Raw genomic sequence first — 23,757 nt, 5'->3', positions numbered from 1 at the left:
TAAAATATACAGTGTTCCTCAATTATCTTCATCACTGTATCAGAATACACTCACACACTGCACTTGTATTGATGAATGACCAATAATACGTCGTCATGGAAGCTCCAGCTTCTTCTGCAGGAGTGATTGATTACATATAGAAACACACCTTAATGCTTAAAGGCTGTAATTGTCAAGTAAAGTGTTACTGGAAAAAAGCTTAGTTTGAATATGCTTGTGTCCCAGTTTTTCATGGAATGCTTCCATTTCCAGAGTCTTTGCTTTTGTTTGTGCTGAAGTTCAGGTCTAATTCTTGTTTTTTCCTTCTAGTTCCTTCTCACACTCAGCCAGATGTACGAGATGCTGGAGACCAGAGTGACTCGGACATAGAAATTGTATTTGAACGACAGCCGACTAAGGAGCAGGCGGAGCTAGCCCGGAAGTTGATGCTACCACCTGCGTTCTTCACTTACAAAAACGAGCCAGGATACGTCAGCGATGACACTGACGGTAAGAATTTGCCGATTGATCTGTGGGTGGGTGTGTTGGGGGTCGACCGATTGTCGTCCTGACCGATAATTGGAGCCGACATTCAGCATTTTTCCTATTACCAGAATCGGCGCTTGAGCTTGCTTCCTCGCTGATTAAAGCACTTCTTGTATGCACATATCTGGTGCAACCATGATCATCAAAACACACTTCTGTCAAAGTCCTTGCCCACCGTTCTACTGGGGTCTCATTCACAGTTCTGTGTGTTTGGTTAGTGTAGGTTTATACACTTTTCCCAGTTGCACCCATTTATTGAAAACACTAGTTCTTTCCTTGTCATGCGGGGTTGCCAGATTTGCAGTTTTCCCAAAAATTCCTGTTAATCTGAAAGTGCAGTGTGGGCAGAAATTAGACCACTGCGGGTGTGTGTTTTGCTCGGACAGCTTCCTAAATGAACTGCAGCAGCGGGAAAAGGTTTGAAAATGAATCGTCTTATGAAGGTGTTGATCCTAGTTTTGAATAGCTGGCAACCCGTTCTGTTTCTGCGGCTCACTACAGCTCACACACCTCCTGTTCACACATACAGCAGCGAAGCAGCAAGAAAGTAAACATAGTCGCACGCTGTGACCACGGCAACGGTCCAGAGCTTTGAGTTTCTGTCCAATCAGAGTGAGACACCGTCTGCACCCTTTCAGATTTTTCGATGTACGCGACAAGGTCTGCGACCCCCCAGCAGACACAGACTGTCACTGTTTGACGAACGACACTCGTCTGGTCTGTAAATTGGTAAATAAAATAATTGGTTTTACCACCACTCAGTACAAGAATCGTCACCCATGGTCACCTCTGAACAAATGAACTCTCCTCTGATTGAAAAATAAATTAAATTATACTGCAGCTACTTTTGCTTTTACCAGGTTCTTGAAATGCGACTCTCATGCTTGTTTCTGTTCTGCAGATGAAGATTATGAAACTGCAGTGAGGAACCTGAAAGGAAGGCTGTACCCTGATTCTCCCAGACCTGACCAAGGTAAGGCATTAATTCGATGTGGGGAGTTCATGTGACCTACAGGGTGTTTCTGTTAATTTACCATTAAAAAGTTTCAGCTGCCTTTTACACTGTTTAATAGAAATTGTCCACAGTTACTTATGTTAATGCATTAGTGCCCATTAATGTAAAATTGATTCTTGAATATTTCTTAATAGAAATCAGAATTAAAATTAAACACATGAATAGAATTTGAAGTTTATATAGAATTAACTTGATAGAGGTGGGTAGAGTAGCCCAAATCAACACTTGAAAGTATTGATACTTGGGTAAAATAATGAAAGTGAAAGTGCCTTCAGATTTAATCAGCATGAGTAAAAGTACAAACAAAAGTATCAGGTCAAAAAACTACTGATTAACCTACAGAACTGCAGTGGAATTTCTGAGTAAATTCAGCATCTCCTGGCACAAAAACTGTTTTTTGTACGGCTTTTTTCCTTTTTAGATTTTTTTTTGGTCTTAAATAAAATGATAAAACTCCAAAATCAGAGATGTGATCAATCACAGAGCAAACAACAAAACAGAATGAACTTAAACACAAAAAAGGAATTAGTAACTAAATATGAACGGCTAAAATGTAATGGAGTGCAAAGTAGATTTCTTTACTCACTAACATACCTGAGTAGCTTTAAAAGTATACAGTTTGAAAATACCCAGAGTAAAAATTTTGCTGAAGTACCTGTTCTGGAGTGAGTGTAAATAGTCACAGCCGCCTCTGGACAGAAGCGGACAGAAGCGGTTCACTACAGAGTCGTCTGTAGTCACTGTGGGTGATTGTCTTTAAACTGTTTGTCTCGTAGTTCAATATGTATGATTTTTCACCAACACTGTCTCACAGCTCAGGCCAGTGGAGGTGTGAAAGACCCTGACTGTGTGCTGGTTTGGGAGAAGAAACCAACGCTGGAGGAGGAGAGACGAGCCAAGAGCCTTCAGCTCCCTCCCACCTTCTTCTGTGGGGCCGGTAGTGATACGGACACTGAGCCTGACAGGCCAGAGGATTTTGGAACGGAGCTACGAAAGGTGCAGCAAGCTCAGGTCAGCAGAAGAGCAGTTCAGGAGTTAAACGCCGTCGTAAAGCTACGTTTGGACGCTACGTATCGTTGCTGTTGGGCCTAAACCTTAAATATCCATTTTTGTCGTTTTTCATTTTTTGATGTGTCTAAATCTCATGATGAACGGACCAACAGAAATGATCCAAAATTACTTGGAAAAAGTATTTATTCAGTTACCTGCATTAAAAATTAAGAATGTTTTTCCTGTAATTTTTGGATGTACAAGGTTTTGTTTCAACAGCAGTGATATGCATCCTCTGGTTTTAACGTTACTGACATTACAGCGCTGATGCGGCACTATCAGTATTGTGCTTACTTAATGGTCTACGTCCTGCGGTGTTAAATTCACCACGGTACTTACTGGGACGACTGGTTTTATCAAGAGAGCTTTCAGTGGAACTTCATGTCATTTAAAAGCTACGTTTGAACAAGAGGATTACATGAACAGCTGAGCTTCAGTGTGGAACTACTGATGGCTTAAAGGTGTCAAACAAGAAGTTTGAGTTTAACGTAAAAAACCATTAAACTTTCGATAAACTTGATTGCACATCAAAAAAAAAAAAAAATAGGCATATACACCTATCTAAACTCCAGCTGCACTGCTGTGTCTGATCCACTCAGACCAGCACAACACACACTAACACACCACCACCACATCAGTGTTACTGCAGTGCTGAGAATGATCCACCACCCAAATAGTACCTGCTCTGTGAGGGTCCATGGGGGTCCTGACCACTGAAGAACAGGGTAAAAGGGGGCTAACAAAGTGTCAGAGAAACAGATGGACTACAGTCTGTAACTGTTGAACTACAAAGTGCACCTATATAGTAAGTGGAGCTGATAAAATGGACAATCAGCGTAGAAACAAGGAGGTGGTCAGAATGTTATGCCTGATCAGTGTGTGGATGTAGCAAAAATATTTATAAATATGAATGTAAATATGTACCCATCAGGCTCTCCTTCTCACCATAAGAGAGACTAGTATGAGAATTTAAGGTATGCATTAACACTGATTCATTGGGAAGTTGCAAGTGAGTTAATTGATTAATCCTGATAGCTCTAGAGTACATTAATCCCCTCTGACATTTAGTGCTGTTAGCAGAAGGTATCCTGACTGGTACTGGTTCCACCAGAAGGCTCTTGCCAGTAGAGCCTGGCTAATGAAGCGTCAGTGGTGCCGGAAAAATAGGCAGTTTCTTCACTGATGAGAAATACTAACATTTTTGACTTCAACCAAATGTAGAGCAACATAATCCAAGTTGGAACATTGACTGTGTTTCAGAGTGAATTAAACAGCCAGAAGGGGGCGTCCTCTAATGAAAGCCTCCCTAAGAGCAGTGATGCCAGCGCAGAACCCATCAAGGCCTCCTCAGTCCAGACTGCCATCGCTGATAATGGCTGCCCCATTGATCTCTCCACCAAGAGCCATGAAGCAGAAGCACCAGCTGACTCAAACACCAGCCAAGGTGAGCGGTTTTCCAATTCCTGCCTAAAGTCCTGTGAGGAATATTGACCAGTTACGGCGCCCATAACTGCCGTCAGTCCAGCTGTGCAGTTACCAGCTGTGACGGCTTCCCACTGGAGTCGTTTAACAGCAGTTAATGACTGTGATCTTTGTTCTGCTGTCTTCCCACCACAGATGCTCCTCCTGCTTTTACGTTTGGATCTGCAGTTGGATTTTCGTTTGCAGACTTGGCGAAGAATTCGGGTGAATTTGCCTTTGGGACAAAAGGTTAGAACTCACTACAGTTCTCTTGATTTCAGGAACATGTTTATTTAAAAGAGGCTTAAAACTGAATGTGTTGGATGTGTTAATTCAGACTTTATCTTAACCAGATTTTGCATCTATCTTATTATTAGAATGGAGTTCAGAATGCTTTCATTCTATTGTTTTTGTTTTCTTGCTTAAAACTGACCAATAAAACATTGTAGAATAGTATTTTCTAATTTGCTCTGAACTGTGGATGTTACAGATCAGCCACACAGCATTTTTCAGTTACAGAATAGTCTACAAAAATCGATGGGAAATATGGCTTGAAATTTACAAGGAGAAAGGCGGTCAGTCTGATTAAGATAAACAGACCAATGCTAATTGCACCTTTTAATTAAAAAATGGTGAGTTTATGGTGAGCTAATTATCTGATACCAAATTCAGTACATTATGGGTTTGACACTGTACAGTGCGTCTGGTGTGTGGTAGCAGTAAAGGTGCCGTATATGATTTCAATCCAAAAACTCTGTCAAATTTAATGAAATGTAATAAACAAGTAAATAAAGTGGTTCAGGACGAGGTACACAACACGATTCCAGCCAGTCAGCAACCGGGAGCGCTCATACTCATTCACAGGAGTTACATGCTGAACTCAACACATTGAGATTGAGAGAAGCAGCCAAAGAGGAGAAGATCTGAAGAACCAAGACTGACAAAGAAGTTCTTGGCTCAGGCAAGGGACCTATGAAAGTTTCTGAGGCTTCCTATTCACATTTTTTTTTTTGTTCCACCTTAAATCATGCAGCAGTTCCGTACTGGTGCCTGCTGCACCATTTAAGGTGGGACAGAAAAATCTGAAAAAGAAGCCGACTTCAGTTTCGCGAGTTGAAAGGCATGAAAAGGGAGGAGGAGGTCGTTCTTGCTCGATGGGTGGGGAGCATGAGCTTATTTTTTCAGTTTCACAGAATCAGTAGGTCAGTATTGTTTGTTTGCTAATGTTTGTGAAAGCAGCTGTTCAGCTTCACAGCAACAATTGTAGCAACAGTTACAACCCACAGCCTCGCTAACGTTAGCTATCTTACTTGCTCTGTCGTTGTTTGCTCTGTTATATTATGGTATTTGGCTGTAAATTGTTGCAAAAAAAAAATTGCCAGTCCAGTGTTGTTTGCCTCGGCAATGTGCGCCCATGAATTTTGGGTGTGGAGCTTCTGAAGGAGCAGTGAAGGGAGCGGGGTGTGTGCGTGCGCGTGCGTGTGCGTGCGCGTGTGCGTGCGCGCGTGTGCGTGCGCGTGTGTGTGCGTGTGTGCGTGCGCGTGCGTGTGTGCGTGCGCGTGCGTGTGTGCGTGCGTGTGTCTGTGTGTTCACCGTTGTGATCTAACCAGGCGTTCTCTACATTTTTCCGTAGATTCAAACTTCTCTTGGGCGAACGCTGGAGCCGCCGTCTTTAGCAGCGCCATGACAACACGGAATGAGGATGAGGAGGAGGGCAGTGATGATGATGCTTCTAACAATACAGACATCCATTTTGAGCCTATTGTTTCCCTGCCAGAGGTACCTTTATCTTTCAGTTGTCTTGTATCGACGCTCTCAAATTGTTCAATTCTTAAACGTGGAAGAAAAAAACATTAAATTAAATGAAACACAAGAACAGATGACCTTTTAAAATTGTTTGAAGAGGAGGCTTCCTGGGCTCAGAACCAGTTTGTTTGAGGTGCTCTTTGAATATTATAAACCAAAACAGGTCCAAGTCACTGCCTTTTTTAAGAAGTCTTTATTTTCATGGCAATGTCGTGTTAAACCTGCTGACTCCATGGTGAAGCCTTGTTGCCAAAACATGTCAGGTTCCCTGACAAAGGCTTGCTTTGAGGGAGTTTTTGAAAGGTTTAATATGACTTTGCCATGACAATAAAGGCTTTTTAATTCTTTTAAAAATAGAGTGCCTTGGAGTTTTGCTAGTTTTTAGATGACAAGCTTGTTTGACGAAGTGTTAAAAGGTCAGAGAAATCATAAGCAACACAAATATAATTTTAGAATTTGTGCTGCTTCAGGAACTGAGTTACAGGGTAGTGGTTGAACTCTTCCCTCTGAAATGGGACCCTCAAATAAAAAGAGCATCACTTCATTAACAGCTACCAGCGCTGCTCTGTAGGAGACCCTGCCAGTCTGCAGTGACAGCAGAGGAGGGTAAAGTTCAGCTCCTCACTGCTGGGCTTTAGTTACATTTAGGGCATCATATGACTTCAAAGAGGGGGGCAATTATTTATTATCACCCACCTCTAATTCTTCAGTGATATGAAGCTGAACTCAGATATTCTCCAGATTCTTGCTTGAATTTTCCCGTTCCACCTTAAATGGAGCAGCAGTTCTGACACTTGAGGTGCCAGAATGGAACTGCTGCATCTTCTAAGGTGGAACTTTAGCTACTGAGTCGTCAGCACTGCTAGTGAGATTATTTTAATTAATTTATTTATTTTTTTGTGCTTGTTATGAAGAAAACGACCATAATACACAAACAACATTAAACTATGATAATATGATGGTTATTGCAATTTTTATCAGAGAAAATTCTCACATTCGTGGGTTTCTTTGGTCTCTTGTTCTCCATCTCACCGGTTTTCTTTTTCTCGTAACTCTCTGTTTGGAGTCTCTGAAAAACCTGCTCGTGTAGCCCTAATACTGCACCCTCCCCCTCTATCTCAACAAGAATCAGGACACCCACCCCTAGATGTGAACACACAAAACAGAGGGGTAGGGCTGAGTGGTTGGGGCGAGGGCTGAAATGGGACAGGGCCAGAGTAACTCTGTGATCACCCCTACTTCAGGTTGAGGTGAAGTCTGGTGAGGAGGACGAGGAGATCCTCTTCAAAGAGAGGACGAAGCTGTACAGATGGGACCGTGATTTGAACCAGTGGAAAGAGCGCGGCGTCGGAGACATAAAGATCCTCTTCCATCCAGTAAAGAAGTGCTACCGTGTGCTCATGAGGCGCGAGCAGGTCTTAAAGGTGTGCGCCAACCACACCATCACCATGGCTATGGAGCTCAAACCAATGAACACCTCTTCCAACGCGCTGGTTTGGACAGCTAACGACTACGCAGGTAGACCCTTCACGACACAGTGAAACAGTATTGTCTCATCAGGGCGTTGCCACTCAGCCTGAATGATATGGACAAAATAGTGCAAATATTCCATATTGTGATTTTGTTGGTAGATATCGCAGCATGCCTTTACATTTCATTGAAACACATTGATGAACATGTAACATCGTTAAAAGAACGATTGATCCTTAATGTGGTCAGCCGGCCAAGACATTTTAGTGTTTTCCCTTCTCAATGTATCATTTGTTCATCATTTAATAAAGCAATAAGCCACGAGAGGCCATGTGTTATTTATATACATTCCTATATATATATATATATATATATATATATATATATATAATATATATATATATATATATATATATATATATATATATATATAGCGTTCCCAAGCAACCATGGACCACTGAACAAGAACGTTCAGTCGTCTGTCGCTGTGCGCTGCGGTCATTTCATGAACTTATTAACTCTTTTGTATAATAATGAACAAATGATATCACAGCACTGTTTAATGCAGAAACCTTCGCTTTCTAAGTATGTTTTCGTGTCAGTTACCATCGTGAGTCTTATTTAGCACCAATCCAGCGGCGCCCTCTTCTCACACTGGGCTGAGTCTCAAACGGCTCCCTGCTCCCTACATAGTGCACTACATAGGAGTTTAAATACTGGATCCTGCAGCCCAACAGAGCAAAATACAGCTAAGAAACAGTCATGTGGGACTCAGACTCATCCACACTCGATACATGATGCACTGTTTGACTGTAGAGGCTGGAATTTCAAAACTTTCATAGCAACTATTTAGGGAGTACTGAGCCATTTGGGATTCAGCCTGGGTATGACACGACTTCTGACTGAAGTCGTTTAGTTTAGTTCTAGATAAAAAATTAAGCTGTCAGCCTCTCAGTTTAAACAGAACTGGGTTCTTGGTGCACTCTGTGCTCCATGTGAGCAGCATGAGAGTCAAAGATTATTCATTAACAGCACAAGGGTTTTTCATGCCGTGGTGCAGTGATGGAGTTCAGTTGCTGGCGGTCAGTGTGTGTATCATAGATTTTACAACTGCTTTGAACGCAGCTCAGCCAATCAGAAGACCGGAAATATGTTTTATAATTAAAATCTTTATAATTTTATTCGTGATTAAAATGTCCCCCTTAACCTTACTCTGGTCTGTAGGCCAAAACATGGTGTCCAGAGTATTCTGATCTTTTTGCACTGGAGCTGTGAGTGAAATGGAACAGTAACACTAATAGAACATAAATATTTAGAGTGACTAACTAATTAGTGGGTTCTTGGTTTGCTTAGTCTTCTGCAGTAACAGTAATGTAAAGGTCAGTATCATTATAATGATTAACAGTTGATTTATTGTGTGCAGCCTTTAATTTTTAAGCTCTGTATTAAAAATCTTAATTTATGTTTTGAATGTATTTTTTTTTCCCTGTGTTGAACAGAAGGGGACGCTAAGGTGGAGCAGCTCGCTGCCAAGTTCAAAACCCCTGAACTCGCCGAATCCTTCAGGAAAGCCTTCACGGAATGTCAGAGCCGTTTGAGCCAGGCCGACGTCTCCCAGTCCTCCAGGGTGGCGGAGCTTTCTAGAGCGAGTAACCCTGTGGTCTTCTTCACTGTGGCTGCTGACGGTGAGGTTATTGGCAAGATCACCATGGAGCTGTTCGCCCACATCGTCCCGAAAACTGCAGAAAACTTCCGAGCTTTGTGCACTGGAGAGAAAGGCTTCGGATACCGCAACTCGGTTTTCCACAGGATAATCCCGGATTTCATGTGTCAGGTGAGGATTCGTCTGTGTTTGTGTTAAATCAGCAGAGACCGTTCAGTGGACAATTCAGCATAAGTAGTGTAAAGTAGTACTGGAGCTCTGCAGGTTGTATCTGGATCGCTGTTGTCAGAAGAAAACTTTATCTCCAAAATGGAAACTTACAGGAGAAGGAAAAACATACTTTACTTTTATTAAAAGTCAGTGGAACCAGAATTAATTTTCCTAGAACGTTTGGAGCTTTTCTGTTGGTCCATTCATCATGAAATGTTGGCACATTGTAAAGTTGGCATTTTGAAATTCTGTAAATAAAAAGTACAAAACAATAAAAAAGCCAAGCATCTCCATTTTTGCAAAGTTTACTTTTCTGCCTAATTTGTTCTCAGCAGCTACTCTTCATGATGATTGGATCAATAGAAAAACTCAGATTGTATCAAATAAAATCTCTTTACCTTACGTTAAAGAGAAGAACGCTCTTCCTCTCTCCTGTGACGTTACTATTTTGTAGGTACCTGTTTTTCTTTGGACCGAGACGACATAGTTAAGTAAACCTTAAAGAGCAGCGATGCGCAATGTGGAGCTGAACGATTGGGGAAAACAGCTATTGTGATTTTTCTGATCAGTATTGCAATTTAAATGCAGTAATTTTTCACTTTTTCTGGCATGAAACGCTGAGTGCATCAGACTACCAGTTAGCTGAGATGGTTGTGAATCTAACTGATGTACAGGCAGCTCAAAAGCTCTGTTATTAGTTTTTTTTTCCATTTATAACTTGAGACAACACTGTTTATGATGTATTACATGTAATAAAATTGCAGCTCTTGTGATTTAAAATTGCTCTTTTTTGTGATTCTGATATAAAAGTGATTAATCTTTAGAGTCTTTTACAGTGTAAACTGCAGATTATTAATCTATAATATTGAGTTAAATCTGCTTTGTGTGTTTAAAATGTTCAGAACATTTCATTAAATCACCCAAACGACGAGGTGTGAATCGTCTCTCCTGTAGCTGTGAATGAATGAAGGACAATACGAGTGTTGAACTCTGTGTTTGTGTGTCAGGGAGGCGACATCACCAACCAGGACGGCACCGGCGGAAAGTCCATCTACGGGGGCAAGTTTGAGGACGAGAACTTCGACGTGAGGCACACCGGGCCGGGCCTGCTGTCCATGGCCAACCGCGGCAGAGACACTAACAACTCCCAGTTCTTCATCACCCTCAAAAAGGCCGAGCACCTGGACTTCAAGCACGTTGCGTTCGGCTTCGTCAGAGACGGCGCGGACGTGGTGAAGCGGATGGGAGAGCTCGGATCTAAAAGCGGCAAACCCAGCAGAACCATCACAGTGGTAGACTGTGGACAGCTGTGATTCTGCTCTCCGGGCACTTCAGAGGTTCTTTCATGTTCTGCCTGCGTTTCTGTGGTTCCTCAGCTGTGAATCCCTCCCGGTCAGGCGTGTCGGAGGGATGACCAAAGCGGATCGTTCTGAAGCCTCTTTCTCGTTTGCTGTGTGTCCTATTTTTGTTGTTTGTTTGTTTGTTTGTTGTTGTTTGTTTGTGTGTGAAAGCGCTGCTGAAATCTTCACTCCGACTCTAACAGGAGTGCTGAGTGTAAAACTGCAGCTTTCTGTCTCTGATGGTCTGTTTAATAACTCAGATGTGAAGATTGTGAAGGTGACGGTGTTGCAGAGCGAAACCTTCTCACTGATCCTCCCCACCTCATCAGCGCCGCTGACCCCAACAGCGTAATTAGGTCCAAACTCCAGGGTTTGTAGCGTTTCCGTCTGCATGGATTGTAATAAACCTGTTTTGGATGATGGAGCCTTGGTTTAATAACAGATTAATAACAGCTTATTCCTTCACTGCTTGTCCTTCATCCCAGTGATTTTCCTCTAAAATGTGCAGGGAATTCCCAAATCCCAGGACTGTGTAACAGAAACTCTGCTGATTAGGTTCACTTTTCCATTCACACTCGTGGATGAAGCAGTGAGGAATGTCTATCGTCTTAATCAGTGACTGTGTGTGTTTTTACTCTGTAGAGAGTTCTGGTAATTATGCTTTTTACAGCATTTAAATGATGGAGATTCTACATTTCCCCCTTTTTGCCTATTAAAAGTTCAACGTTTAACGAGTCTTTGTGTTTTTTTTCCCTCAGATGTTTATAAACGAGTTTGCTGAGATGATCTGATACCAAACAGCTGATTATTCAGGGGCTAATAAAGAAAAACATCAGGACTAGTTTCAGCATCAGATCCAGCCACTCAGACACAGCGTCTGATTTATACTGTATGATTAACATTAATAATAATACTATAAATATATTTATAGAGCACTTTTTATACCAGCGGCAGCTCAGAGTGCTTTACAGACAGCTGATAAAGCTTTACAGTAAAATAAGAAAATGAGTTAATTTAACCTCATATCAGACAATAACAGATCAGATTAAAGATCAAAGAGCCGTAGAGTTTAATGAAGCTCCGAGTTAAAGAGTCGTAGAGTTTACTGAAGCTCTGAGTTAAAGAGTCGTAGAGTTTACTGAAGCTCTGAGTTAAAGAGCCGTAGAGTTTTACTGAAGCTCTGAGTTAAAGAGTCGTAGAGTTTTACTGAAGCTCTGAGTTAAAGAGTCGTAGAGTTTAATGAAGCTCTGAGTTAAAGAGTCGTAGAGTTTTACTGAAGCTCTGAGTTAAAGAGTCGTAGAGTTTAATGAAGCTCTGAGTTAAAGAGTCGTAGAGTTTTACTGAAGCTCCGAGTTAAAGAGTCGTAGAGTTTAACTGAAGCTCCGAGTTAAAGAGTCGTAGAGTTTAATGAAGCTCTGAGTTAAAGAGTCGTAGAGTTTTACTGAAGCTCCGAGTTAAAGAGTCGTAGAGTTTAACTGAAGCTCTGAGTTAAAGAGTCGTAGAGTTTAATGAAGCTCCGAGTTAAAGAGTCGTAGAGTTTAACTGAAGCTCCGAGTTAAAGAGTCGTAGAGTTTAATGAAGCTCTGAGTTAAAGAGCTGTAGAGTTTTACTGAAGCTCCGAGTTAAAGAGCCGTAGAGTTTAACTGAAGCTCCGAGTTAAAGAGTCGTAGAGTTTAACTGAAGCTCCGAGTTAAAGAGTCGTAGAGTTTAATGAAGCTCCGAGTTAAAGAGTCGTAGAGTTTAATGAAGCTCTGAGTTAAAGAGCCGTAGAGTTTTACTGAAGCTCTGAGTTAAAGAGTCGTAGAGTTTTACTGAAGCTCTGAGTTAAAGAGTCGTAGAGTTTTACTGAAGCTCCGAGTTAAAGAGTTGTAGAGTTTTACTGAAGCTCCGAGTTAAAGAGTCGTAGAGTTTTACTGAAGCTCCGAGTTAAAGAGTCGTAGAGTTTAATGAAGCTCTGAGTTAAAGAGTCGTAGAGTTTTACTGAAGCTCTGAGTTAAAGAGTCGTAGAGTTTTACTGAAGCTCTGAGTTAAAGAGTCGCAGAGTTTTACTGAAGCTCTGAGTTAAAGAGTCGTAGAGTTTTACTGAAGCTCCGAGTTAAAGAGTCGTAGAGTTTAATGAAGCTCCGAGTTAAAGAGTCGTAGAGTTTAATGAAGCTCTGAGTTAAAGAGTCGTAGAGTTTTACTGAAGCTCTGAGTTAAAGAGTCGCAGAGTTTTACTGAAGCTCCGAGTTAAAGAGTCGTAGAGTTTAATGAAGCTCTGAGTTAAAGAGTCGTAGAGTTTAATGAAGCTCTGAGTTAAAGAGTCGTAGAGTTTAATGAAGCTCTGAGTTAAAGAGCTGCGTTTTCAGATGTTTATTAAAAGTGAGCTCTGAGCTCGACTGTCTAATGAGTTAAGTCAGACAGTCAGACCCTTTTTCTCTCAAAACTAATAGCGCCCCCTTTTGGACGAGCTCTAAATGTTTAATATGCTGCTGAGTCAAACCTGTTTAATCTGAAAATGGTCACTGGAGGGCAGCAGAGTTTGGATGAGTCCATAAAACAGCTTTAAAGCAGCAGCCTGATCCACTCAAACACCCACTGATCTTTATTATTCAATCAGAATATGAACATACAAATATGATGACAGCGTCAATCAGAGACACCAACAATAAAAGAAAAACAAACAGAAAAACACAAACAGCTCAGATCATCACCAGACAGACACATTATACAGGAATATCAAAGGACCTAAATTCAGTGTTCTGACAGTGTTTTTAATGCTAGAACCAGTAACTGTTTGTCTTGTTTGGCTTCATTAACAAATAAAATAAAAAGAGGCTTTTGATTTGGATATTTACATTTATGAATATGGAATTCAGCAATAAAATAAAACTGATTATATAATATTTATCTGCCCTGTTTTGGATCTTTATAAAACCAAACATGTTCAAAACATAAATGTTTCGGAATGTTTCGCCTGCATTACTTAACATTTTATACATTTTAATATCTCAGTGTATTAAAAAATGCAGATAAACCTTCTACAAATGTGTTTGAGCAGCTCAGTAAGATCTCAGATGATCTGAGCTGCAGTGACTGAACAGCTCTTATAACTGCAGATCATTTCAGTATTAATCAGTGTTTCAGTGCTGATCCACACAAAGACTGAATGAGCTCTAACTGAGCTGATTCACTGATACACTAAACTGCACTGCTGACATTTTCACAGGGGTGATAGAAAAGTTACAGAACAGTGGAAACACTCTCTCAGTGAATGTGTGTGTAAAAGTGTGTAAGTGTTTTTTAGTGAGAGGATCAGAGAGTGAGAGTTTTCCTCTGTCCCAGTCCAGCTGCACTCGGACCCTCCACACTGTCTGACCTACTGAGAGGAGAGTGGGTGGCTGTGGTGAAGAACAGGCTCTATATTTACCACCGTAATACAACACACTCCAAACTCCACTCCTGGAGTATATCCTTCCCTTCCTCTGAGCCGACTCTGTCATCACACCCAGTACCCAGTATTTACTGTCTCCAACTTCAACATCCCAGCAGTGAGTTCCTGAGTTGAAGCCCTCAGAGCCCAGAACACATTCATATCTATCAAATCTCTCTGGATTATCAGGAAGCTGCAGTTTCTCTTTAGTGTATCTCAGACTGGTCAGATCATCAGACAGGATGAGATTAGGGTGAGCAGTGTTGGGGTCCAGAGTTACAGGAGCTGAAGAAGAAATACACACATATAATTTACACAGAAATAAAAATACATCATGAATTTAATCAAACACTGTAAAACAAATCCCTCTTTAAATGTACAGTAACTCACTGGCAGCAGAGCTTTCAGGTATTTACTGTCATTAATATTTCACCAACATCAAATATCTCATAATGACCATCATGGCCAGGTCTATGGTCAGGGAGACGTGGGTGACCACGCTGGGGCTCTGAGAGCTGAAGGGTCTTTAGTTTATACAGGAAAAACACACTGAATGGAGTGATTTACTGAAAAACACTCACAGCAACACTTACTGACCAGCACATTCACACAAACACACACACCCAGACTGACCACAGCTCTGCCCACTGAAACACACAGCAGTGTTTCTGTAGCTGCGTTTCTGAACAGAATCAAATCTGATTGGTTTTCTGTCAGAGGGTCATTGTATTGTGTCCAGTTAAGATCTTGATGCTCTCCGTGTCGTTTCTGATGGTGTGAGGGGTCCCGCCTTATTTTCGTTTCTTAGCCCCCCAAACACTGTTTACCATCTGCTGCTATCTGCCGTCACCTCAGTCCAGCTTCAGCAGGTCCTGACAGAGTGGACGCTGCTGTTTTCCACCCATTTCCAGACACAAATACTCATTTAAAGACCGTCAGCTCATGTTTACAGACGTGTCTGTGTCAGTGTCTCCAGTGGTTTGTGAACTTGGTGTGTATCAGCTCTTTTACTGATGCTGAGAAAGCGAGCGGCTCATTCTGAGCACAGAGTCCTCAAAGGTAAGATAGTGATCCATAACCAGTTTTCATTCCTCTGTGAGCTTTAGTTTAGGATGGTTTGTGTTTTAGGCTCTGAAATTTCCTCATAAGTGGACGCTGATTTATAGGGAAGAGACTTTTACTTTATTCTGTTTTCTCCATGTGGACTCGCCTCCTGTTGTATCGATATGAGAAACATTAAAGCTCAGTTACACTGTAACTAATTTATACTGTCTGGCTTTAAATTGATCAAAGCTCCTGTTGTGAAGCTGTGAGATCAGAGGAAAGACGACTTCCTGCAGCTGTGATGCTGCGTTTATCAGTTACATCACATTTATACACCAATGAAAAGAGTCGCTGGACAAACAGTTACATCAACCTGACCTGACGCTTCAGTAATGATCTAATGTATCCCTTCAGTTACTGTAATACCTGCTTTATTATCACATACTGGTTACAGTGGATGTTCACAACGTGTGTGTGAGCTGATGGGGGGGGTGACTGTAGTGGGAGGAGGAGGATGGGGGGGCTTAGAGCATCAACACCCAGGGGTCTGTGGGGGTCTTAATCCCAGCTTGACAAAACATGAGAAAAGAATAAAAGAATGATAGATAGAGAGAAAAAGTGAGACTCACTGAAGTGAACGATCTGCTGCATCTTCTCCCAGACGGTGAACTTCAGGTTGGCCAGATGTTTGGCCACATGGAGCAGCGCTCCTGAAAGGCTCTCTGGATCCTGCAGTGTGAGCTGAGCTCTGGAAGAACATTCAGGACTCAGTGCTGCTGAAGCTTTGAGTTCAGAACCACAGAAAAGAGAGAGACGGCAGACAGTAACACTCACCTTTTCACTGTGGCCTTGTAGTTCTGTAAAACAGTGAGAGTGGATCAGTGACTCTGCTCTCCATTCAGTCATGGGCTTATTTTTATTTACTGAATAAACAATTTCACACAGTGGAAACACCACAGGGGTCATATGTGTCAGATATACGTAGAATCCCACTAAAGCGATAAACATCTCTAATGTCTGTACGAATGTTACACACACCTGTTTCTCATCATAAATCAGATCAAAGACTAATATTTTAGAAAACAGTCATAATTAACCCTTTAATAGCCTTTACTCCACTTGTAAAGCTGCTGCTGTTCAACAGATCAAACGTGTTGTGATATGTTTATCTGTGAATATTCAGATTTATTTTTACACATTTCTCTACTCAGTGAACTCATAACACATAATTATGTAGTGAAAAGTCTGTTGTTGGTTTTCCTGCTTTGTTGGATTCAGTTCTGCACAGATTATTAGAAAAAGTCCAGTGAATCCTGCAGTACCTCTCCTCTCCACTAGTTGTGAGTGTTTTCTATTCTCCAAAATATGAGTGCATCACCTCCAGAGTATGAGGAGGAGTTCTCACGTCAGCTTTCACTTTCAAAAGTGTCGATCTTTATTGATCTCATCTGTTCACAAGAGCTTTTTCCAGAACAGGCTTAAGTACCTTTTAGCAGGCGGTAACCTGGCTGTCCAGAGTCAGTGCCAGACTCTTTTACGCTCGAGGCAGGAGCGTGGTGGAGAGCGTAATGATTTTTTGGTCCATAAAAAGTGACAGCACACACAGAAAATAAACCAAGTTTCATTATCTTAAAAATGCAGCTTTATAAATGTTCCGTCCATATTTGATTGGGTGGTCCTGTGATCAATCTTGTTAGGACCAGGCCCACCCTGTCCTACCTGTGGCTAAAGCCCTGAGTCGCACCTTCATAATTGATGTGATTTACTTCACATTAATGAAAATGAAGCGTTTGTCCAGTCTTTTCACAGCTGTGCTCTGAGGCACCAGAGCTTTGACAGAGTTAGTTTAGTATTATGACACATTTAGTTTTAGTTTGTTCACCACCAGCCCTGCACTGCACTGCACTGTACATAATCATAGAAATATGATTATGGTGGTGATGTGGCAACACGGTGATTGTTAGGCTACCATTGCGGTGTTATGGTGGTCCTCACAGCTGTAAAGACGACCACAGGCTGTGGTGATTTACACACTCTTGTGGTCACTGAAGCAGCACTGTGACTGATGAAGAACCTACTGACTCAAAGAGGCAGCAGTTGATATCTGTCTCTCTCCTTAGCTTCACTGTTCAGCTCTGACCTCTTTCCTTTTGAAGGAATAAGAAAGCGATTCAAGTTTAATCAGCTAACCGAAAATAATCCACTATGAGATCTCATGAGAATATTGTGAATATTTTTAGTGATTTGAACTTTATGAACTGGTAGCTTAATTACATTATATAATTTAACTGAAAAAGACATTGAACAATTTTTAAGGGGTGCTAAATGTTTTTAACCCCCCTGTGGCCATCTGGTTTGTGTGGCTAACTAGTGGTTTGCATCTTACAGTGTAGCCTCTGTGTTCGTGTTCATTAAACGTTCTACAGACGGTAACATCAACAAGTCCAGTCTCGCCTCCTGAAGAGTGATTCTGATCTGTCAGACAGGCTTGCAGGGATTTTTCTTCATTATGGTGAGAATTATTCTGTCATCAGCTGTGAAGGTCTTGGCCTCCTCGTTATTTAAGCTAATTAATAAACCATAGTAACGGTTGTGAACCACTAACTGGGAACCTAAGAAAATTAATCAGGGTTTGGAATTGATCAGTTATCACTGATAAAACCAGAGGTGATTATGCATTAATAACATAATAAACAGATGTGACTCACAGACCCTCAAAACATGGGCCTGAATGTAAGTGAACACCCTGTACACTCAGACGCTTCGACACCGGCCGCCTTTATTTAACGCCACTCACACAGCAGCACGTCAGGAGGGAGAGAGAGCTGAGTGAGGGATATTAATGATATATTTCTATGAAAATTATACATTATTAATGTAGTTTTATACATTTGATCTGATCAGATAGATTTTATTTGAAGTTTTCACTCTGAAAGTGTCGACAGTGACGATGTTCCCAGTTCAGTTCTGTAAGTCAGAACTGTTCGTTTTGGTTCCTTGTTCAGGTTCTAGCGCTGACTGAGCGACACTCACCTGTAAGAATGGAACATCTTCAGCTGCCATCTCCTCTTCTACGGCTCTGATAGTGTCTGAAAGTGCTGATATCTCTCTGCTCATCTTCTCAATCCTCTCCTTCATCGTCTGACTCTTCTGCTCCTCTTCCTCCCTCAGTGCTGATATCCTGGCTGCCTCTTCATCTCGTAGAAACTGGTGAAGCTCCTCAAACTCCTCCTTAATCTGCCTCTCTGTGCGTCGGGCCTGAGTCTGGAAGGAAGCAGTGAATCTAATGAAATATGAGCGATTATGTGAGGATCCGGTTCATAATCTCAGAAGAGTTTGTTACTCTGACCTTCATATGATCTGCAGTCCGATCCAAATCCAGCTTAAACCTTTTAAAGACGTCCAGTTTCTCCTTCAGGGGCTTCAGTGCAGTTTTGAGCTCCTCCTGAAACAAATCAGCGTTTTAGTGAGAAACAAAGCCAGATATAAAGTCCACACTGGTGTCCCAATGTGTTCCTGTCTCTCAGAGTGAGGATCCAGGTCACACATTTAGGAAAATGACCAGTTATTTTTATTTTCAGCTGAATTTAGTGAATTTATGGAGCTTCTCACAAAGTGTGGTCACTCATAACCCACCTTGTAGTCGAGTGCTGCTTCCTGAAGGGGGAGGAATTTGTGGTTGGTGTGTTTTTTAGAGTCCCGACACACCAAACACACCGGCTGTAGATCGTCCAGACAGAAGAGTCTGAGTTTCTCAGTGTGGTCACTGCAGATGTTTCCAGACTCTGCTGAACTTCTCTGACTTCTCTCCTGTGAGAAACTCTCACACAGGTTCTTTAAAGCCAGGTTTATAAGAGGGAACTCCATTGAAGATCTCCTCCTACAAACTGGACATTCTCTGGATCCTTTGGTTTCCCAGAACTTCTGCAGACAGACTTTACACACACTGTGGCTGCAGTGCAGAAGAACAGGATCCTTGAAGATCTCACAGCACACAGGACAGGAGAAATCCTCCTCTGAGAAAGATCTAGAAGCCATTTCCTGTCCCTGCTGTTCCGTCCAGTGAGAACGCTCAGACTTTCACTTTCAGTTGTGTGAAACTCTCACCTGATCTCAGCTGTGTTTCCAGTCAAACAGGCGGCTGTAGATCCAGTTAGTGATCATTTCCCTTCAGAGTGATTCTCCAGATCCAGAATTCTCCATAAACCCACCAACAAAAGTGGACTCAGCAGATCCCAACAGTGCAGCCTGTAAAGCTCTGCAGACGCCTCACACTCAGCACTTCCTCAGTAGGAGGAGTTTGAGTGGGAGGAGTTTAAAGGAGAAAGGCTAGAAGTGACGCCAGAGAGCAGGAAACAGATCAAAGAACAATAAAGCTGGAATTGTAGAGTCGCTCCACACCAGCTCACCTACAGCCTGTCAGTCACATCATGGATTTACAGTAAAATTACAGTAAAAACTTCAACACAAATCATGAAGCTGTGCAGAATTTCAAAGATCCTCTTAGTTTTATTATGATTTTTAAAGTTTGACTCATTCGGCTCTAAATTACCTCTCAGATATGAAGCTGAGCTGCTTAAATGGCTGAACTGAGGTTAAACATTCAGGGATCATCAAGTTTTCGGCCTCTGTGCACAAACGTTTGGTGGACCTACCGGCTACCTTTATTGGTGGTCAGTCCATTTTTTCATGACATCACAGCAGGTCAGATAGATGAGGGCTGTGCAGCACCACAGTGGCAACAGATTAACTGCTTTATTGGGCAAATCACTGATATAAACGCTTATATTAATTAATGAATTAATTAATCAATTAAATGACATGTTTATTTATTTGTAAGTGTTTTTAAATGTAAAGTTAAATTGTTCGTCATTTATTTGTTGTTGCTTAGAAGGAAGGTCACTGTGTTGACCTGCGCTGGTTCCATAAAGACACTGATTAAACTGACCATCAGTACATTTTCTGCAGGGAACAGTTTAACGTATATTATTCATATTATGTATTATTATTGTGAGTAAAATGGTAAATATTAATTACTACTCAGTTGTTACTGTATTTAACTACTGAAACTACAACAAGTTTTGGGCCATAAAAAGCTGACATTCCTTGGATTTTCCCATGAACAGTGGACTATTTTATTTATTTATTTACTTTTTTTTGGGTTTATGTATGACCTGTGAAAAGGTGGGCCTTTTGCAATTAATCCAATCGTGTGGCATTTTTTGTGTTATAATTTGTTATAATTTTGTCCCACATTATTGTCTATTTTATGTTTTTTCTTCTTTAAGTAGCTTTAATTAATCTTGCCAGATTTCTCTCCAGAGTAGCTTTGATGCAGTTCAGCTTCTACCAGTGTGAAGTAACTGTGTGAAGTAGTTTCCCCAACACTGATATCTATAAACCACATTAGAGCTTAAAGATCAATATGATTATTATTCAGACCCTCAGGGCCGGAGTGGGACGTGTTTACAGAGTGGGAGTTTATGTGATGCAGACCAGCCCACCTTAAACTCTGACTGTGTTTCTCCTGCTCCACACACAGCTCTGCCTTTATGCAGCAGAACTTCCTCTAAAATCTGTGCTTTTCATCTTCTGTTCCCACATTTCTCTCTTATTTATTATTAATATGCTGCACTGAGGTGATCAAGGTGGCTGGATGGTGATGAAATGAGAACTGACGGATGATTTTGTCCTGAATGTGACGGTCATGACAGTCAATATGCTACAGACGATGCTAACGTTAACTGAGTAGCTTAAATTAACATCCTGTCCACACTTCTCACTGACCACCTGACCAGAACCCCCCCCGCCCCATCCTCCTTAACTGGCCGTTTCAGACCTTGGTCCTCTGCAGTTGTTGCTGCTACTGTCCATCTAGACTAGCTAAGCTATTCAACTCAGTGGAGCTCTGTCTCTCTGTCTGTCTGTCTGATGTTCGCTTCCTATTGGAATTTCCGTTCCACCTTAAATAGCGCCGCGTTTACACGCCGAACAGGCGTCTGAATGTAAGTGCTACATCATTTAAGGTGGAACGGAAATAAGAATAAGATGCTAAACTCAGCTTCATCTGATCTCCACCCACTGTACGACTTACAGTCAGCAAACTGTAGAGCTTAAGGTGGAGCCGCTGGTTTAACCCCTGAATTCCTACATAAACACACCTGAATGTAGAGATTGTAGTTTGAGTTTCGGCTCATTTTTAAAATCTCGCGCTGCTTTTTAAATTTTACAATATACAAACAGTCAATGTAGTGAAATCATGTTTACTGAACATAAGGGGTTGGTATGGGAGAGATTACACATCCATTTTTTTAAGACCATTTTCATAAATTAATCTTAATAACTTTTTCATATTTTTCTTTTTCATGCGCTCTAAGGTGCTAAAATAGTTCATGAGCTCCTGGTGAAAAATGTAAAGAGATGGTGTTGATCTCATGTACTTTACTTTATGTATGAAAAATGTTCCTAACAAGAAAATAACGTTCATAACCGTTTCAGAATTTCTGTCTTGAAAAGTAATTCTATAAATAATATGTGTCTGTAAACTCACTCAAACCCAGAATCTCTGGATAGAACCAATAATGTAAATCATCCCAAAATGTGTTGAGTCCTCACAGGAAACCAAGGAAGACTCAGCTGTTTCAACATCTTTACAGAAAGCACAAACATTTTCATCTGAATTAAACCTCTGTCTCAGAAATTCTTCAGACGGATATTTTCTATTCATTATCTAGAATAGAACTTGCCTAGTCTTTGGGGGGGAGGGGGGCGGTGGCGAATTCAGAACCATTAGCCTACTGTGTTTGTACACAGAGGAATTAGACCTCTGCATTTAACCCATCCGTGCAGTGAAACACCACGTACACACTAGGGGCAGTGAGCACACTTGCCCGGAGCGGTGGGCAGCCCTATCCACAGTGCCTGGGGAGCAGTTGGGGGTTAGGTGTCTTGCTCAAGGGCACTTGAGTCACGTACTGTCGGCTCAGGGGATCGACTAGGCGACCTTCTGGTCGCGAGGCTGGTTCCCTAACCTCCAGCCCACGACTGCCGCATGTAATATACACAGTTCTGAGTTTACATAAATAAACCTTTGTGAGAAAAAGAAGAGCTGAATGTCTGAAAAGGGTCATTTGGGGTCAGTATTTTACTGAAAGAGCTCCTAAGAAACTTATTGGAAAGTTTTGATGTAAAAATCTGACCCTTGTATTCAGAGCTAGGGGTAAATCTCGTGCTGCTGTCAGGCAGAGTGTCTACCTACTGAATCTGAAGAGGGCAGAATAATAATTTCGTCCATGTATTCCCAAAACACACAACAGATATTGCTTCAGTGTCTGTCATACTATGCACAAACCAAAGAAGTCATTCTACTGCAGCATGTAAGTCATTTACTGCCAAAGTTGCCAAATCGGTTTATTAATTATATTTGCACCCCATCTAACTGACTCATAAGTCAAATTGAACGGTTTACAAAATGAGTATTTTCAATAAACTAGACCACCAACTAGACCATCTTTACTGATATGTACCCAAGGAGGGTCTTGGCCAAAACAGCAATATTGGCCGAACTTGCAAAGCAAGCTTGGACCCCACAAATCGCCGCTTACGGCTATGTTTTGGTTTATGTTTGTCCTTCTTTGTATTTTGACCCTTCTGATTTGACCATCTCTTGTTCACTGATACTGAGTTTTGCCAAACCCCACAACAATAAAGCCTCATCTTAAATTTTTATTGTGAGTGTCTGGCTGGTTTGGTTTTGTTACAGAATACCTCACCTTCAATGCAGACGGCGGACTATGAGGCTTTCATCGATAATCGTTAATCTTGGTCACCTGCTCGGACAACACCAACAGGTTTTAGCAGGCATTAGTCAATCTCTGGAAGCTCTTATGCAACGGCAAATGGAGCAACAATCTCAACTAGCTCATTTGGTTGACAATGTTAAACATTAAGCCTTAGGTACGTCCACAAAAAGTGATGACACTGCTAACATTCCAACACCTGTTGATTTACTAAGGTCTGTTTTTTTCGTTCAGTAAGGCTGATAAGTTTGATGTTAACCCTGACAGGTGCTGTGGATTTTTGTTACAGTGCTCAATTTTCTTTTAATAATCCCCTCCGAGCTCAAGATCAGGCAAAGACTTTTTTTCTGTGCAAAAGAACATTAGGCTGGGCAACTGCTTTCTGGCCTAAGGTTCAGAATCAAACTTATGAACAATTTTTGAAGGATTTCCATCTAGTTTTGATTACGCTCATGAGGGAAAGGTCAGTGGTAAACCCTTGACAAAGTTTTGACATGGTAACCATTCAGTTTCCGATCATTCATTGGAATTTCGCACCCTGCCAGCTGGAAGTGGTTGGAACCAACCAGCTTTATTGGTTATATTCTGCAAAGGACTGAATCCTGAAAAACTCTCCTAATTAGCCTGTAGAGATGATGACTTGAACTTGGATCAACTCATTACTTTAGCTATTCGTCTTGACCAGCACATATGTGACCGTAGAGGTCCTAGTACTAAAATCAGAATTAAATTACAGTTGGCCGGTGAAGTTAAAGAACCTGGGGAACCCATGCAGTGCGATACATTTTGTCTCTCACCCAAGAAGCCTTCGTTGTGTTCAGGAAGGACTGTGATTGTACTGTGGCAGTGCTGGTCAGGTTCTACGTGACTGTCATGCACGTTTGCCTAGACCTCAGGAGTCCACCCCTGGAAAGCTTGTGGAGATTGCTCCATGTGCTCATGTGGAGAGTGTTCTCACAAAG

General features: G+C 41.5%; 2 protein-coding genes across 4 annotated transcripts in view; one reads left to right on the top strand and one right to left on the bottom strand.

Moving 5' to 3' along the window:
* ranbp2 (RAN binding protein 2) overlaps positions 1–11,271 on the top strand; it is a 35,281-nt gene extending 24,010 nt beyond the window's left edge. For all 3 annotated transcript variants that reach the window (XM_036561974.1, XM_036561973.1, XM_036561975.1), the window contains 9 exons: positions 310–489; positions 1,427–1,498; positions 2,355–2,551; positions 3,851–4,034; positions 4,208–4,300; positions 5,685–5,830; positions 7,102–7,375; positions 8,827–9,161; positions 10,208–11,271. In XM_036561974.1, coding sequence (XP_036417867.1) covers positions 310–489; positions 1,427–1,498; positions 2,355–2,551; positions 3,851–4,034; positions 4,208–4,300; positions 5,685–5,830; positions 7,102–7,375; positions 8,827–9,161; positions 10,208–10,513 — 1,787 coding nt within the window. In that variant the 3' untranslated portion in view covers positions 10,514–11,271. The remainder of the gene's footprint in view (positions 1–309; positions 490–1,426; positions 1,499–2,354; positions 2,552–3,850; positions 4,035–4,207; positions 4,301–5,684; positions 5,831–7,101; positions 7,376–8,826; positions 9,162–10,207) is intronic.
* A 2,038-nt stretch (positions 11,272–13,309) lies between these two features.
* Positions 13,310–19,305, bottom strand: LOC118801616 (nuclear factor 7, brain-like). Its single transcript, XM_036561977.1, has 6 exons — positions 18,633–19,305; positions 18,346–18,441; positions 18,030–18,260; positions 15,831–15,853; positions 15,626–15,744; positions 13,310–14,237 (listed from the first exon to the last, which is right to left on the bottom strand). The coding sequence occupies exons 1-6, from the start codon at positions 19,032–19,034 to the stop codon at positions 13,696–13,698; spliced, it is 1,413 nt and encodes a 470-aa protein (XP_036417870.1). The 5' UTR covers positions 19,035–19,305; the 3' UTR covers positions 13,310–13,695.
* Positions 19,306–23,757: the final 4,452 nt, after the last annotated feature.

This window comes from Colossoma macropomum, unplaced genomic scaffold (genome assembly GCF_904425465.1).
Source record: "Colossoma macropomum unplaced genomic scaffold, Colossoma_macropomum, whole genome shotgun sequence".
NCBI lineage: Eukaryota > Metazoa > Chordata > Actinopteri > Characiformes > Serrasalmidae > Colossoma > Colossoma macropomum.
This window is presented reverse-complemented; position numbering and strand designations above follow the sequence as displayed.

Excerpts from the sequence above, each read along its gene's own strand:
- LOC118801616 (XM_036561977.1), bottom strand. The coding sequence starts at position 19,034 with ATGGCTTCTAGATCTTTCTCAGAGGAGGATTTCTCCTGTCCTGTGTGC. Across the intron at positions 18,442-18,632 it reads AAGCAGCACTCGACTACAAG|GAGGAGCTCAAAACTGCACT; the intron begins GTGGGTTATGAG and ends GATTTGTTTCAG. Across the intron at positions 15,854-18,029 it reads AAGATGTTCCATTCTTACAG|AACTACAAGGCCACAGTGAA; the intron begins GTGAGTGTCGCT and ends ACTGTTTTACAG.